Source organism: Simochromis diagramma, unplaced genomic scaffold, assembly GCF_900408965.1.
Source record: "Simochromis diagramma unplaced genomic scaffold, fSimDia1.1 OVJJ01000516.1, whole genome shotgun sequence".
NCBI classification, from domain to species: Eukaryota; Metazoa; Chordata; class Actinopteri; order Cichliformes; family Cichlidae; genus Simochromis; species Simochromis diagramma.
Window position 1 is genome coordinate 1,866,438 of NW_024386938.1, and position 18,637 is coordinate 1,885,074.

The following is an 18,637-nucleotide window of genomic DNA, read 5'->3' on the forward strand; positions in this document are numbered from 1 at the left end:
ATATGATGAATTCATCAAATCCCAGCCTCTAACACGGTGCGCTGAATCTTAGCTTTGAATGTCCAGTATATTCTAATCAGTGCAATGTAAGCATTCACTGAACCTACAGTATCTACACCTGTGTGGCAAATGTGTGGTAAAGACACAGATAATGAAATTTAATTATACAATATACATCATGAGAAATGAAAACTGAAATTGATTCAGTTTAGTACTTTTCTCTGTATGCTCTGATTATAAAGGCCTTAAATTCTGTGATATATACTGTAAATGATTTTCACAGAGGTCTTGAAGTAGTTAAATCTCTGCTGATAGTCTGGTTGTTTATATTTTCACGTTTTTGTGTCTGTAGGGCTGTTTGATGACGATTTGGACTCCTCTGGGAGATGACACACCCACATCTGTTCCATACTGCAGCCATGGATGGTGTTACAGCTCCGAGTCAGCTTTGGGGAATCAGACGCACACACTGGAAAACCAGCACCTGGACTTCATCATGCTGCTGTTGTGAAAATACTGGTTACTTGTAGTTTTCTCAGTATAATAAAGTGATCCATTGCTCCCACTTCAAAAGTGTTAATTAGCTCTGACATCTGTCTCTGTGCTGATAAATCACTGCTTACAAAGTAATGACAGATCAAAGGCATTCATTACAGTGATCCACAGCACCACATGTTAATGTGTTTGTTTTATTTAGTATCACTGATCCGTCTGTGCTGCAAATTTCCTCACTGTCAGGGTTTTGACTAAAGTCTATCTTTATTGTTTCTGCACTCCACACAGTTTGTTTCCTCCATTATTTTATCATTTAAATTATTATTAATAACGATTATAGATACAAACCCAAATCCAATGTTGTTAATAAATCTAAAGGCAAAATACAATGATTTTCAAATCTCATTGTGACAAAGTGGATGAGAACACCATTTGTCCATTTTCTTAGTTAACGTTCTTGTTTTGAATTAACCATATTTCATATGTAGTGTTGCGGCTCCTCCAACCAATGGCCGCGGCAGGCTAAACATGAGGACACAGATGACTCACAACAATAAACGGATAAAATACACTTCTGTACCATTTGCTCCTTTTATTCCACATGCAACTGTCCAATATATAAATCAGCACATGGGATTAACTATTAAACAAATGCACAGATTGCACAAACAAATAACTGCAACTCACCAATAACTGCACTAATTACAATGCCAACTCACAGTTTGGCCTATGGCATCAATTAGTGCACAAATATACATAAACCATCAAGTTCCAGTCAAAATACATCAAAATCATTCAAGCTGCGGTCAACAGAAAGTTTTGCCTCATGCTCACCCTACCTTTCTGCTCATCAACATCAGGTGCGGTGAGCAGGTGAGTGCAACCACATTTATCATCTACCACACCCATGAGACACGCCCCACACCCGTGCACCAATACAGTGAGTCCATTTAAACCAACCCACTTAGTCAAAAAGGAACAACTCATATGGCTCCTACATACCGGCCCCTAATTATTTTAGAGCAATAATTACATCATACTTACCATGTAGGAGACATATTGAGAAACATGATCTATCCCTTATCAAACATTCAAAGATAGAATTTTAATTCAAAATAAACAAATACACATTAATACAAATAGATATTTGAAAAAGTCAATCTTCATGACTCTTCTGCTTCCTGTAGAAGACACACTTTAGTGATCGGCCTGTCCAAACAACCAGTCTTTGTTTTAACACGAACCTGACGTACAAGTCCTTTACTGTCAGAAATTGCTTCCACAATCCTTCCAGTCACCCAAGAGTTATGAGGCGCAGAATCATCGACCACAATAACCACATCCCCAGGAATGAAGTTCCGTCCGATTCTCTGCCACTTCTGACGCTCTTGAAGCTGGGGCAGGTACTCCTTAACCCAGCGCTTCCAGAACAGGTCAGACATGTATTGTACTTGCCTCCATCGACGTCGTCCATACACGTCCCCCTTCTGAAACACTCCTGGTGGTATCAATGGCTTGGTCATAAGCAGAAACAGATGGTTAGGAGTCAAGGCCTCCAAATCATTAGGATCAGTAGAGGCTTTGGTTATTTGTCTACTGTTCACAATAGCCTCTGCCTCACAAAGAACCGTACAAAGGCCTTCTTCATCGAAATTCTGCCCTTTCAAAATGGAATTTAACACCTTCCTCACAGACCTTATGAGACGTTCCCAAACACCGCCATGATGGGACCCAGCAGGAGGATTAAAAATCCACTTTATTAAATTAATGCATGTAAGGTGAACTAGCAAACACCGTCGTAGTTACATGCGGCTGTCTTCTTGTTTGATGGCAGATACTCCCTTCAACCTGGCCAAAAAGGCTAAAATGACCGAAGAAAAAGTGGGAAACAGTTAAACATGAGAGGTTTTTGGATAAAGTTGGTGTTTTTTTTTTCAATGATTAAGCACTGCTTCCAGCCAAGAGTGATACCATATATGCCCTATAGCTGCAGAAAAGGCTAACATTGTTATCTTTTTACAAAAAACAGCTAAACATGAGAGGTTTTAGGACAACGTTTGTGTTCTTGATTCTTTAAGCACCGATTCGAGCACCGTTTAAGCACCAGCACCGTTTCAAAAGTACCGGTATCGGATAAAACCTAAACGATACCCATCTCTAATGATGGTAACAATCTCCAACCTCCTCTGAGCCTTCCTTCAAAACACCGAGCAATGCACAGCTTCTCAGACGTAAAGACTGGCAGAATCTCATCATCTACAGTACATCTAATCGAAACACTCAGCCAAAAGTCTGAAAATTAGTTGATCCTGTAATGGATATCAGTGCATGGGCTCAGCACCACACTTTGAGAGATCACTATCTGTGAACTCTGTTCACTGTGTGATCCGCATCTGCATTGAGGATGTTTGAAACACTGTCATTTTCTCTGAGCCAAAGCTCATTTAAAATAAAAAATCTAAATTTTAAATTTCTTTCAACTTCAAGACATGTTGATGATGTAATTTAGCCATTTAAATCAGCTGTGTTCAAGATATATCTAAAACCCTGCAGGACCCCAGCCTTGAGGCCTGGAGCTTCCCAACCCTGTTTTAAAGCAACATCTGCTCCTATCCAGATGACGCCTCTTGAATATAGCACAAAAATAGTAAGACGATGCTAAAACACACGCACTGCATCTATTACAGTAGAAGTAGAAGAAAACAGTAGAAGAAAAGCCTGCCTGCCATGCACACCTTTTAACAAGTCACACATTTAAGGTGTGATGAAACAAAAAAAAAAAAAAAGGAAAAAGCAGACCCGGACTGCTGAGCAGATAGAGTCCTCCAGGATAGCATTCCTCTCAAGCATCTGCCTGCTATGTTCCCAGACTGTAGTTACAGGAAGAGCTGATGTTATAGTGCGGTAAACTTGACACTATCCAGATGGTTTTGAGACATGCTCTAGTTATCAACATTATTATTAAACAACAACATGTCTGTTGTGTAAATCAGATCAGTAACAGGCAAAGATTAGTCCCAATTTTGGTTTCGATCATCACATAAACTTTTGTTCCTAAACAAGCAACAGGTCAGCTGAAGAATCCTTATTGTCACCTAGAAATGTACCTGGGACGGAATTTTTAAATCAAACTTTTGTTTCACAATTGTTGCGCTTTGTTTTGAAATCTTACTTGGTAAAAAGTTAAAATGTTTAAATGTAACTGAGATGCTCACTAGGAAGAAATTCTATAGCACTTTTAATACGTTTCACTTTTCAGAGTGAACATCAGATCATCTTTTCCATGTCCTTTGTTGGGTTGCATCACATTTTATTCTCTAACTGCTGTTTCACAGTTTGCAATCCTTCTCTCTGTGGAATTGTTTACTTGAGAGTTAGAAAAAAGCAAAGTTGGGGAATAAAAAGAACCAAACGAAGGACAAACAGAAAACAGCAGCTTCTTTTACAGCTCAGGCTTAGTGTTGCGTGGCAATGTTTGTAGTCATGGGGTCACTGCATAGCTGAAATGAAAACAGATAATCGAATAAATCCACACAGAGTAGTCGTGGAGTCTTGCGCTTAGCACGTTATACAACAGAGCTCTCTGTAAACAGCAGGAGTTACTTCCCACAAGGCTTTAGATTAACAGGAAGAAAAGCTGTGTGTGTGCTGTTTGTGAATGACACAGTGATTGTTAATCATTGCCTCGACATTGAGGACTCAAAGCTGTCAGCAAATTCCTCGAGGAAGACAGGTGAAACGATCAGAAGGCAGAATGGTAAATGGCCTGCATTTGTATAGCGCTTTTCTAGTCCCTAAGGACCCCAAAGCGCTTCACACTACATTCAGTCATTCACCCATTCACACACTGGCGATGGCAAGCTACATTGCAGACGGCGCACTGACAGAGGCGAGGCTGCCGGACACTGGTGCCACCGGGCCCTCTGACCACCACCAGTAGGCAAACACGGGGTTAGTATCTTGCCCAAGGATATTTGGCATGCAGCCAGGAGGCAGCCTGGGATCGAACCACCGACCTTCTGATTAGTGGCTGACCTGCTCTGCCACCTGAGCTACAGCCCCCAGAAGGACGTGGGGAAAGTCGCGGGACAAACATGGGTGAGTTCCCAGGATTTTACTGCCTTAAAAGCGTGGACATGACCCCAAGCTGACTGGTCTAACGCGAGAAACATGCAAAAGAAGCATGAATGCTGGTGACCAAGTTCGCCACGTATGTAGCTCACGCCGAAGGCAATAGTCATGCACAGTGGCGGTCCTAGCCTGTTTGGCGCCCTGGGTGAACACTCCATCTGACATCCCCCCCCCACACACACACACACACGCACACAAAGACACACACACACAGACCCACATACATAAAACATATTAAGGGTTGTAAATTAACATAAAACTGTTGTCGGAACCATACTGAATTTCACCAGAGAAGCACACACACATGTGAAGAGAGAGAGAGAGTATGCATTGTATGCAAACGGCTACCAAACAGCCATCATAATTCGTCATACAATGAGAACAGGACAAATCAACAACTGACAATGACTAATTAATATTAAACTGTGTATCATAATGTATTGTTTGGAGTTTAGTCTGTTACTGTTGCTATTTTTTCCATTTCTTCTTGGAGCAACTGTAACCCACATAATTTCCTTAGGGATTAATAAATTATTCTGATTCTCATTGTTTCAGGATGACCTGCCATTATCCAATCACACATCTGCTTACCTGTATCTGTTGCTCGTTTCTCCTCCTCTTCTTTTCTCTTTTTTCTAAACGGAGCACCTGATGGCTTTGAACTTTTCTTTCCTACACCTTAGTTCACAGATTCGCTTTGTCTTTATTTCTGGGATTTCGCTCAACCCAGGATTCAAATCATGCAAGGGCGTAGATTTGGCATGGACGGAAGGGACATGTCCCCACCAATATCCAGCGATTATTGAATTGTCCCCACCAATAATTTGATCTCTTCGAGTAAAGAAAAACAAACCCGTGTCAGCGTCTCATTCACCCAGCGGTGCAGAAAGAGTTAAATTACGTCCTCTACTGGGGTCCTACGTCATGTGACAAATATGGCCAATGTGATTGGCTGAGCCTTTCAGAGAGCTCTGTTTAGTTTTAGCAGCGGCAAGCCTGCGCTGCGAGGAGGAGAGGAAGACGGCAGCAAAGAGGAAGAACCTGGATATAAGAAAGTATTTTTCAAAGAAACCTGTCAGTCACTTAAAAGCCAAGTTCACTCATAAAATGTGTCCGTCATAATAACGTTACAGGCTGTGCTAGGCTTTGGCCCACATCAGTCTAAAACTGTATGTAACCATGGATAACGTGTTTTGGAAACTAACTGCACAACAGGCAGCACTATCAGTTCTCTCAGTCTCAGAGCAGCAGTTTCTAATTTTGATTGAAACTGTCAGAGAAAACGGCAGCCTCGAGCAGCCAGGATATTAGTTTACAGAGGCTGTTAAAATTATATGTCTAGCGTTAAATGTTGGTGACACAATAATTTCATCCTAATGGTGCTGACATATTCATAGGGTTAATTTTTGAGACAAAATGTCATGAGGTAGTCATGATTTTGCAAATATTCCAACCAACACAAAGGCTCAGAGAGTAATGGTGACACAAGATCACAGGTGAAATTGGATGATGACTTGATCGTTCACAGAATAATACTTTTAATCTGAGGATAAAACGCAGGTACTGAGGCTGAAAGAAGCTTCAGTGCTCTCAGAAGACTAAAAAGATGGGTAAGGTTAACAATGACTCGAATGAGATTAAACAATGCTGCTGTATGTCCACCAGGAGAGGCTGGACAGTATAGATGTAAAACCAATATGCCAGCAGTTCATCTCAGTTAACGAGAGGAGGAGGCATGTGTGTGGCCCCTTCACATAGTGGACATTGAGTTGTTGTGTGGGACACCAGTAGCTGTAACAGTAGTTCATGTTTGGAATAAAAGATCCCAGCTCACTGATTTGATCGGGGCAATAGTGCCTAAAATGTTGCATAATTTTGCTGAGAGATCTTTTAGTTTGTAGTAATCTGAGATGAGTAGTTTTATGGACAAAACCCAGCAGGTCATTCAGTGTTCCCTTAGTGCTAATAAGAGATGTTGGTGTAACTGAAGTAATGTTGATAAGTCCTTAAAGTCATATTCTTTTATTGTCATGACTGTATTTGAAGCTATTTTTATACCTGATTTATATGGAATATGGCTGAATTGAACTAAAGCCTGAAATAGTCATTTGTTTAATAGTAATTTAACATTATATAATTCACATATAAAACTATGAATTGTGATTTTAAATGGTTTAAAAGCAGGTAGAATAGCATATGTAGGCAAGTATATTTCTCCTTTTATCAAGAAGCAAAGACAAAGGGGGGAAAAAAGAAACCGGGCAGGGTTCGGTGGTTGAATCATCCGTCCCCACCAATGCCAAAACCAAATCTATACCCTTGAAATCATGAATACATAATGGGCTTGGATTGACAATATTATGAATGAAATGTGCTCTATTTGGAAGCAGCCGGCCCCTCCCCTTTCGACGGGTTGTGTGTGAGACTTTAAATCATCAAACTGTAAATTATAAATTTTAAATTGTTATGGATCCCTTTACCCCTGGTCTTAAAGTGTATATTTATTTTCTTACTCTTCTTATATTTATTGTTTGTTTACTTGCACCGCTGTAACTGGAGCCTCGTCGTCTCGTCTCTATATGCTGGACTGTCTGTAGCGGAGATGACAATAAAGTTTACTTTGACTTCAGCAAGCAGGCGCACCGAGAGCTCTCGCGCTCACTTTTCGCGTATAGAATTTCGAAAAAACATCGGTGCAAATTATAAGTCTGCATCATGATGTCTGGCGTTTTCGTGTTTGTTGGTTTGTTTTTATTTTGCGAGTTGGTTATTAGATGCTGCTCCAGCCAGCCAGACTCCCCCGCCACCCCGCCTTCTCCTCCCTGTGCCGCAAGCAGCAGGCGCACCTCGCAAACGGAGGGCGCCCTTACTCCCAGCAAAAGGCCGATAGAAAACCGATCGGTGCCTATGCCATTCCTAAAATGCGCTGGCCCTCCACCACGATGCACCCCTGGGCCACCGCCCGTATCAAAAACCGCTACTGGTCATGCAGGCATGATACCCACGAATCCGCTCTTTGTACGTGTTTCGATCGTTAACGGTGAACGGCGACGGGATTAAAACACTCTGAAGTCGGATGATTGTTTCTGATTTACCCCCTCGGATGTGTGCGTGTATCGACAGATAACAGCTGACCTAGAACTCAAGCATGGTCTTTATTCTGAAAACGCGCTCTGCTCACAGCGCACACATTATATGCCTGAACCAACTTTGCACAAATTTCACATTATTTTCGCTCGTCACACTGCGCACAAGATACTTTGACAGGCGTCACAGCGCTACTGCTCAGCCACATTTCTATGTCCAGTTAACTGAACACGCGCAACACCGATTTCGCAGAAAAGCTAAAGATGACCCAATTTCAGCGACACACACTGAACACACAGTTAGAATGAAGAATGCTCTTTGCTGCCTACCTTGGAGAGATGCTGATTCGTTCTGGCATCTTTACTTTCACTTTCAGCTTCAGCTTTTGTAGTGTTGCATGTCGTCATCGCCGGAGTTTCCAGACTATTACCCGGGGCCTATTTAAATTGAATTATGAATTATTTTTGTCACAAAAGCAGAGGCGGAGCCAGACATTTGAAACACCCTGGGCTTAGCCCTAAAGGGTAGTATGCATGTGGGATTTTCTTTGGGGGGGGGGGGGGGTTAGAAATGACTGAAAGATTAATTGGCTCTGTTTTGAGTTTTGTTCAAAAAAGAATGACTTCATATAGGGGAAAAAATATATCACATGTGCAGGACACCTTAAACTAGTTTTTTAATTAAGCAGCAAGGCAGAACAAAGTCGGGGCTGTATCAAGACACGAGGACTAAACCCCAATTCAACCAGACCCAGAACTGATCCAGAATTAAAACAGGACTAAAACAGTTCAAAATCAGGACTACTGAGGACTTAACCAAGACAGAACCAGAATCAGAACTAGATGATAGTAGCACTAAAAATCATCATAGACCTGCACTACACTTATTTTTTAATTCTACCAAAGTCCACTATTTAGATTGAGAAAAGTTTATATAATTATTTAGCCTTGTTGTGCAAACAAGCCTGCAAAACTTAATAAATATAGAATTTGAAAAATAGCAAACCTAAAAAGAAACACTAGGTACGAGATACATGAGGACCTGTGATACGGTGATACTTTTGGTAAACAACCATTTGACTAACATGTGTGTCTCACCTGCTCTTGTTCATCTCTGTTCTGTCCTCATCCTCCATCTCTCTCTCTCTCCCTCTCTGTTCCTCTCTCTCCCTCTTTGTGCTGACAATCATCAAATATACAGGTGAAACCAGATATTTACAAACTCTTCAGATCAAAACACTTTTTTAATTGTAACATCAAATCAGACTAAATGTTTATTTTTTTTAGATTGATAAATATAAAAAACATATTTGTTAACTTTAAGAGTAAAGAGAGAAACTGTCTGTATTTCTTAATTGTAAATGGCACCAAATTGTATTCAAACTGAGCCACACTTATGGAGCTCCACGATTCTTTTTCTGGTGTTTTGTTGACATCTCTTGATGTTCCCATGTCAAAGAAACAGGCTCTGTGTTTTGCCTTATATGCATCCACAGCTGTGCCACCAATTTACTCACATGGACTCTACTAACCAATCAGAAGCTTCTTCAGCTCAGAATGGAATCGTCTGGAGTTTCTTATTAATTAACAATAAACTTAGTGTATATGTGCTCCTAAATTTGATGAAAGTGATAAAAATAGAAGCTCTGTCTCTCTTTATTCTGACATTTAACTAATTCAAAATATATTTCAATATTTATTTAACCAAAACAAAACAAGTTTACTCTAAATTGATGTTATACAGTAAAACAATGTTCTTGTGTTTTCCATAAAGTGATTGTAAATATCTGGTTTCAACTGTGACTATACTGCTGTGTAGTGAAGTTCCTCTTGTTTTGCATAGAAATATACTGAACAACATACAAAGCATAATATATAAAATACTACCAGAGTTTTTTCTTTGAAAGAAGCCTCTAATGTCCATTCTTGTATATCAGTGCATTACTGAAACCGATTTATTTAGCCGTGGAGGGAAACAACTGAAAATATGAAATAAACACACATGTAAGCTGAGACTCTTTAAAGAAACAGCATTGTTGTTGTTCGGCTTTTCATTTCGCCATTTGTTGATTCACTTGAAGAGCGAGTAAGGTAATAATGGTCAAGTGATCAGTTTAATATCCATCTTTCGTGATTCACCGTCATATTTACATTATTTGTACGGTACGAATGATTTGCTTTGGTACCTGGTCAAACTTAAGCTCTCCTTAGTATGGCTGGCTCCGTCTCTCCAACAGCGCACTCACAGGCAGCAGCTGCCCCGCCCCCTTGCTCAGTCGCTTAGTGCCTGAGCTCGGATCATACCAATATCAGGGGGGATTCACGCACAGTCGTAAATTCCCACAGTGTGCACTATGTGCTTCGAATATTGTGTGTACTTTTTGTTTTATACAGTTGTCAGCCAGGCATCTAACTATGAAAAAATTACACTCCAAAATACCCCGGGCTTCTGACAAAACAACCCGGGCTTAAGCCCAGTAAGCCACCCCCACGCTCCGCCCCTGCACAAAAGTAATGCGGAAGTTGTGGACGATCGGAATGTTTACATGGCTGCATTTCATCGCTTTTTAATCCGATCACTGTTCCTATAGGACAGGGGTGGGCAACTCCAGGCCTTGAGGGCCTGCAGGTTTTAGATGTGTCCTTGATCCAACACAGCTGATTTAAATGGCTAAATTAGCTCCTCAATGGCTGTGTCCCAATTCAGGGTCCGCCGTTTTTTTCGGCAAAATTATCCACACCCACCGCCGCGCTATGCATTCTGGGATATATTGGGCCATGAAGTCTACGCCACCACGTCCTTAAAATTCAGGGAAATGAAGGACGCATTTGAGGGCCGCATTTCGAGCAGCCTTCGAATTGGGACAGCCTTCGTCGCGTCGCTGTGACGTAATCGGCCTTAAAATGCGGCCTTTAAGGCTGCAGACCCTGAATTGGGATACAGCCAGGGTCTGCACGCTTGAAGTACGCATTTTAAGTGCAATTACGTCACCGCCACGCGACGACGGTGTACTTCAAATTCGAAGTGTACTTCAAATGCATACTCCAAATGCGCCGTCGATTTCCCCAAATATCAAGCCTGGTCCGGTGCACGCTTCGTGGTCCCATATATCCCACAATTCATAGCGCGGTGGTGGGTGTGGATAATTTTGCCGCAAAATACGGCAGAAGGGAGCGGCCGAAGAGTGAACTGTCAAAAGTAAGTACTGAATATGATGTCACTTATTTATGTGCGAATGTTCAATAACGAAGAACAATAAAACATTACTGTTGGCCACATGTCGGCAAAGTTGTGTGACATTAGTGATGTCTGTACTTTCAGCGTTAACTTGGTTGTATAGCCTTTACACACACACACACATATATCTCATTATAATCTGACAATACTATAATATTGTCCATATTATATTTACATTACCACAGTGAGATGATTTTAGTCTCATGAACAACATTAACTAATTGTTATTTACTAACTAATCTTGAAATAACTGTTCGTTACAGAAATGAAGCCCAACAATCATGTTTACAGTCCTGTGGTCTCAGCCTCAGATACTCAACTAATCACAGTGATGTCATGACAAAAATGAATGACCAACAAAACATTTTTCTCCTTCATTTCTGTCACACAAAGCTGTATGTAATGTTTCTCATAGTTAGTATCATGGTTGCTAGGCAACCTGAACAGCGCGACGAAGGCTAGACCGTCCCATTTCACAAGCCTCTCACTTCCGCACTTCTCGTACTTATAGTACGCACCGTACGTAGTACGCGTAGTGCGCGTACTTCAAGTGTGCAGACCCTGAATTGGGACACAGCCAACATGTCCTGAAGTTCTCCAGAGGCCTGGTAACGAATGAATCATTTAATTCAGGTGTGTTGACCCAAGGTGAGATTTAAAACCTGCAGGACACCGGCCCTCGAGGCCTGGAATTGCCCAACCCTGCTATAGGATCACGACCTGAACATGACATTTCATACAAATCCACTCTTCTAAGTTTGCTGTTTTCCCTTCTGACCAGACGCAGCTCTCTGCACCATATTGATCACCACAATGTGCTTATGTGCTGAAAGAGAAATGTCCTTGTCACCAAAACTGATTCTGAAGTATGATTTCACTAACTCAGAGGTTATATCACCCGTGGCAGTTTGTCTTGAAACAACAACCGTAATCGTTCAGGTTTTTTTCTCGAAATAGATTTATGGCTTTAATCTCGAAACGATCTATAATAATTTATAATAATGTCAATGGAAAATTGTACTTAGTAGTCAGTATAATCTTTTAATGATATAAGTTTACATATGGTAGAATACTGCATATAATCATTTGTGTTTAGAAGTATATAGTTGGTGGCATATTGAAAGAATGTCTCATCCTAGGAGGTCTGTAACATTCCAGGGTGTTCTGGCGTTCACCCCCACATCCTAGGAGCATGGGAGAGGTCGTACCTTGTCTTATTGTTTTACGGTAGGATTAACATAGCTATATCTGTCTTAGTCTAAGTGCCATTTGGTTTAGATCAGGGGTGCCCAATCCCGGTCCTCGAGAGCTACCGTCCTGCAGCTTTTAGATGCATCCTTGTTCCCACACACCCGAATCAAATGAATGGCTTGTTATCAGGCCTTTGCCAAACATGATGGCATGCTGAAGAGGTAATCAAACCATTTGATTCAGCTGTGTTGGAGTAGGGATGCATCTAAAAGCTGCAGGATAGTAGCTCTTGAGGACTGGGATTGGGCAGCCCTGGTTTAGATGAACTGCTGGACTTCAAGTCCAGCAGGTTTAGGGAAGTCATTTATGGGGTCACACTCTGACCCCACACACACACACACACACACACACGTACACCTCCACATTTCAATGTATGAAACAAACGCTCACTGAAGCATATAAATAAAGACCAGGGCAGTCCTCAGTGCCTAGTCTCTGAGCCTCACTCTTGGAGTGTGAGTTCTGGAGGCTGCCCTTGCTAGCAAGAAAATCTGTGTGTTTCGCTTCTCTGATTCCCTGCTGAAGAAGTGTTTTAGAATATATCTCTTAACATTATTTGGTCCTTCGTAGCCGGAGCAGAAAATATCAGAACTGTTATCTGTGACTCTGTTCCAGGATCCAGCACTGATTCCTGACACCGTGGGGAGCCAGCACCGAAGTCTGTGCACAGCCCTCTTAGACGAGGAGAGAGCCCCAGGACGTGAATTCGGGTCTGGGCCGGTGGCCTGGTCCACGGCGCTGGGATTCAGTCTGATGATCCGAACCACCAGTGAGACGTCCGGGAGTAAGAAACACTATTTTGGTATATAAAAAAATAAAATAAAATAGAAACACTATTTTGGTATATAAAACGGCCGCAAAGGTTTAAAGTAACAAGATAAAATAGGTTGGGTTCGCCGAAAGGAACTGAATTGTAAAAGCACGCAAATGTCTATGTGTGTATGTGTCTGGAAGTAAGTTGATTTTACAGCACAATAAATTGCTGAACTACTTCCATTTTTGTGTAGTTCCTGCCCCAAGTGGAGGAGTTCAAGTATCTCGGGGTCTTGTTCGCGAGTGATGGGAGAAGGGAGCCGGAGATCGACAGACGGATTGGGGCTGCGGCTGCAGTAATGCGGACGCTGCACCGGTCAGTCGTGGTGAAGAGGGAGCTGAGTGTAAAAGCGAAGCTCTCAATTTACCGGTCGATCTACGTCCCTACCCTCACCTATGGCCACGAGCTGTGGGTAGTGACCGAAAGAACGAGATCGCGGATACAAGCGGCGGAAATGAGCTTCCTCCGAAGGGTGGCTGGCCTCTCCCTTAGAGATAGGGTGAGAAGTTCGGCCATCCGGGAGGGGCTCAGAGTAGAGCAGCTGCTGCTCCACATCGAAAGGAGCCAGCTGAGGTGGTTCGGGCATCTGGCAAGGATGCCCCCTGGGCGCCTCCTGGGCGGGGTGTTCCAGGCATGTCCCACCGGGAGGAGGCCCCGGGGCAGACCCAGGACACGCTGGAGAGATTATATCTGCAAAAGCCCACGTATTGGTGACAAAGAAGAAAGGTTGAGTTTCACCTCATAAAACTGACACCGCTCCGTGAATAGCGCGGAGTAGAAGGGCGTGTCAGCCACCACGCCTAAGTCGAGCGTGCCAGAGAAGGCTTTGCAGTTTTGTGAAAATGGGGAATCAGCCCACCAAACTCACTGCTGACGAGCAGTGGCTAGAAAAGAAATGTCCAGGCACCGGACAAATAAGTGCAAATAGGTGGAGAAATCCACGAAAAACAAAAAATCGTAGCTGGGAAGGGAAATGCAGCCCATCAGCTGTTACCCAGCTGAGAGCTGCCCTAAAACAAGAAATTACATTAACGAAAGACCCAAAATAGAAATTGAAACGTAAGGAAGAGTATAGGTTTTTCCAAGTATGGGAAAATGAAACTGAAAAGAGAACTGAAAACAAAAAAAAAGAAAAAACAATTAGCAGCAGCTTTAATAACCCCTGATGATGAAACTACAAAACAGGCACGTGCTGAACAAAGACCTCCACTAACAGACCCACATAACTCTCTTTTACGGTGTGTTCACACCGAACGCGATGGACGCGAATAGAGCGTCAGGTTTACATGTAAAGTCAATGGAAAGGCGCGATGACACGCGATTGCGGGTCCCGCGAAAATTCGGAAGCAGATTTGCGTCGCCAAAACACGTGAAACGCGCGTCAGTGTAGCGCGTCTGGCGCGTTTGACGCGCGAATAAAACCACGCGCGTCAGTTTTTGTGTTGCATTTTGTGCATACGCGCGTTTCGCGTCCACCACTCGAGTTGGAAAAATCTGAACTCCAGCGTCAAATCGCGCCGCGACAACCAATCAGGAGCCTGGTGACGTGGCTGTGACCTAGGTTAAAGGGGCAGATCCAGCCAAAGCCCTTCATTCTTCAATGGAGGGAAGGCTAATCAATGCGGTAGCAAACAACCCGGAGCTGTACGACACCAGCTGCTTTCTGGACCGAGACAGGAATATAAAGGACCGAGCTTGGAGGAAGATATGTGAAGAGATCGGGCAATCTGGTAAGTTCATTAATTTCTCTTTTGAAAGTTTTCACTGACCCGGGGAAGCCGCACAAAAGCTAGCAAGCCACCGCTATTTTCCCACTGACATACAAATACCGTTCTGCTTTTATGCATGTTGTCATTTAGGAATATATTTTATTGTTTATTAATAAACAGCACACAGTGGTCCCGCTGTTCACCCGTCACTGCTTCGCTTTTTCGCTGATTTTTTTATTGCACAGTACAGCATTGCATTCTGCAGCCTGATTGACAAATCTGCTCCGTGTCGTGTCTCCTGCGCTTGCCAAATTTATCATGTTTGGTTTTGATAACCATCACGTCCAACAGAAAAAAACAGCACAAAAACACCCATAACTATGAGCCTCATTCGGAAATAGACACCTGCACCGCGAGGGAAAAAGGCGCACGAAAGTAGCGGGCAGATGAAGACAAACCGCGGCATAATAATACTTTTACGTTTTGCAATCTACAAAGGTTTGCACTTTGAGAATCAATTGTGAGAACTGTGACCAATGTTCATGTGTGTGTGTGTGGAAAACAGTGTATAAAGTGCGTGGCCAGGGGCTAGTTATTCTGAGAACCCCTGCTGCAATAAATGAGGGACCACTGTCTACTCTATGATTATTATATTCAACCTGTTAACGTGGACACACCGACTCTGTAACTGAACACTTGGTCGTGAAGTAGTCCCCGGTGACAAGGAACCTGGACAGAATTGTTCAAAATTAGTATTATGTGTACTGCAGTTACAAAATATGTCTCATCCTAGGAGGTCTGTAACATTCCAGGGTGTTCTGGCGTTCACCCCCACATCCTAGGAGCATGGGAGAGGTCGTACCTTGTCTTAGGTGGCGCTGTCACTTGGTGTTCGCTCGCTCTGCGGTAGAGTATCACTTCCTGTTCCTGCTCAAACACAGTGGTGTTTCTGAGTAGCTTATTTGCTTAACAATTTAATTAACAACTTTTAAATACATTCTTTTTCATAGTATAATCTTCACGTGCTTCATCCGAAGCGCACTTTCTGTGTACTCACTACCTAATTTATAGCCAAAGTATTCACTCACTGTCTCTGTACTGTTTCGCTAGCTTAGCTTAGCTCGTAGCCGACTCGTTAGCACCATGGCTACTTTACCTGTCCCTCCTGCACTTTCTTGCTCATTGTGTCAGATGTTTAGTTACTCCTCGGCCTCCTTTAGCAGTAGTGATACTTGTAACAAATGTAGCATATTTGCAGCTCTGGAGGCCAGGATTACTGAATTGGAGACTCGGCTTCGCACCCATCATTCACCCGTAGCTAGCCAGGCCTCTGTAGCTGGTGCAGCCGAAGATAGCGTAGGCCCCGCTAGCTGTTCCCCGGCAGACCCCAAGCAGCTGGGGAAAGAGAGCGGCTGGGTGACGGTGAGGAGGAAGCATAGTCCTAAACAGAAGCCCCAGGTACACCACCAACCCGTTTATGTGTCTAACCGTTTTTCCCCACTCGGCGACACACCCGCCGGGGGTCAAACTCTGGTAATTGGTGATTCTGTTCTCAGACATGTGAAGCTAGAGACACCGGCAACCATAGTCAATTGTCTTCCAGGGGCCAGAGCAGGCGACATTGAAGGAAATTTAAAACTGCTGGCTAAGGGTAAACGTAAATTCAGTAAGATCATTATTCACGTCGGCAGTAATGACACCCGGTTACGCCAATCAGAGGTCACTAAAGTCAATATTGAATCGGTGTGCAACTTTGCCAAAACAATGTGGGACTCTGGGGAGGGGACCAGAGAAAACTACAATCAGACCAGGAGTGACATGTTTAGCCGCATGTTCTCCTTAAATTGCTGGCTGTCTGAGTGGTGTCCCAGAAACGATGTGGGCTTCATAGATAATTGGCAAACCTTCTGGAGGAAACCTGGTCTTGTTAGGAGAGACGGCATCCATCCCACTTTGGGTGGAGCAGCTCTCATTTCTAGAAATATGGACAAATTTATTAAACCCCCCAAAATATGACTATCCAGAGTTGGGACCAGGAAGCAGAGTTGCAGTCTTACACGCCTCTCTGCAGCTTCTCTCCTCCTGCTACCCCCCCCAAAAACCCATCTCCATAGAGACTGTGTCAGCTTCCAAACAGACAAAAAACAAACTAAAAACCAGCAACAAACAACTTAAACATAAACAATCACAAAGAAAGAACAATACAGTATCCACATCTGAACCAAAGAGTAAAACAGTGAAATGTGGATTATTAAATATTAGGTCTCTCTCCTCCAAGTCTCTGTTAGTACATGACTTAATAATTGATCAACAAATCGATTTACTCTGCCTTACAGAAACCTGGTTGCAGCAGGATTATTATGTTAGTTTAAATGAATCAACACCCCCGAGTCATTCTAACTACCAGAAATCTCGAAGCACAGGCCGAGGGGGAGGTGTGGCAGCAATTTTTTCACACCAGCCTATTAATTAATGAAAGACCAAGACAGACTTTTAATTCATTTGAAAGCCTGATGCTCAGCCTCGTCCACCCCAGCTGTGAAACTCAGAAACCAGTCTTACTTGTTATCATCTATCGTCCACCTGGGCCTTACACAGAGTTTTTGTCTGATTTCTCAGACTTTATATCTGATTTAGTTCTGAGCTCAGATAAAATAATTATTTGTGGGTGATCCATGTAGATGCTAAAAATGACAGCCTCAACATGGCATTTAATCTGTTATTAGACTCAATTGGTTTGTCTCAAAATGTAAAAGAACCCACCCACCACTTTAATCACACTCTAGATCTTGTTTTAACATATGGCATAGAAACTGAACATTTAACAGTATTTCCTGAAAACCCTCTCCTGTCTGATCATTTCCTGATAACATTTACATTTACAATAATTGATTACACAGCAGTGGAGAGTAGACTTCATCACAGTAGATGTCTTTCTGAAAGCGCTGTAACTAAGTTTAAGAATATAATCCACCCACTGTTATCATCTTCAATGCCCTGTACCAACATAGAGCAGAGCAGCTATCTGAACGCTACCCCAACAGAGGTCGATTATCTTGTTAATAATTTCACCTCCTCACTACGTACGACTCTGGATACTGTAGCTCCAGTGAAAACTAAGGTTTCTAATCAGAAGTACCTGACTCCGTGGTATAATTCTCAAACACGTACCCTAAAGCAGATGACTTGTAATCTGGAGAGGAAATGGCGTGTCACAAATTTAGAGGATCATCATTTAGCCTGGAGAAATAGTTTGCTGCTTTATAAGAAAGCCCTCCGCAAAGCCAGAACATCTTACTATTCATCACTGATTGAAGAAAATAAGAACAACCCCAGGTTTCTCTTCAGCACTGTAGCCAGGCTGACAAAAAGTCAGAGCTCTTGTGAGCCAACAATCCCTTTAACGTTAACTAGTAATGACTTCATGAACTTCTTCACAAATAAAATTTTTATCATTAGAGAAAAAATTACCAATAATCATCCCACAGATGTAATATTATCTACAGCTACTCTTAGTACCATTGATGTTAAGTTAGACTCTTTTTCTCTAATTGATCTTTCTGACTTAACTTCAATAATTACTTCCTCCAAGCCATCAACCTGTCTTTTAGACCCCATTCCTACAAAACTGCTCAAAGAAGTCCTGCCATTAATTAATTCTTCGATCTTAAATATGATCAACCTATCTCTAATGATCGGCTATGTACCACAGGCCTTCAAGCTGGCTGTAGTTAAACCTTTACTCAAAAAGCATCTCTAGACCCAGCAGTCTTAGCTAATTATAGGCCAATCTCCAACCTTCCTTTCATATCAAACATCCTTGAAAGAGTAGTTGTCAAACAGCTAACAGATCATCTGCAGAGGAATGGTTTATTTGAAGAGTTTCAGTCAGGTTTCAGAGCTCATCACAGCA

The 18,637-nt window shown here is 42.5% G+C and overlaps 1 protein-coding gene across 3 annotated transcripts in view; it reads right to left on the reverse strand.

The window, feature by feature from the left end:
- LOC120736874 overlaps positions 1–8,168 on the reverse strand; it is a 34,477-nt gene extending 26,309 nt beyond the window's left edge. For 2 of the 3 annotated variants that reach the window (XM_040037239.1, XM_040037238.1), the window contains exon 1: positions 8,043–8,168. In XM_040037239.1, the coding sequence (XP_039893173.1) occupies positions 8,043–8,120 (78 nt within the window). In that variant the 5' untranslated portion in view covers positions 8,121–8,168. The remainder of the gene's footprint in view (positions 1–8,042) is intronic. The other variant, XM_040037237.1, reaches the window with a different exon arrangement.
- Between the last annotated feature and the right edge of the window lie 10,469 nt (positions 8,169–18,637).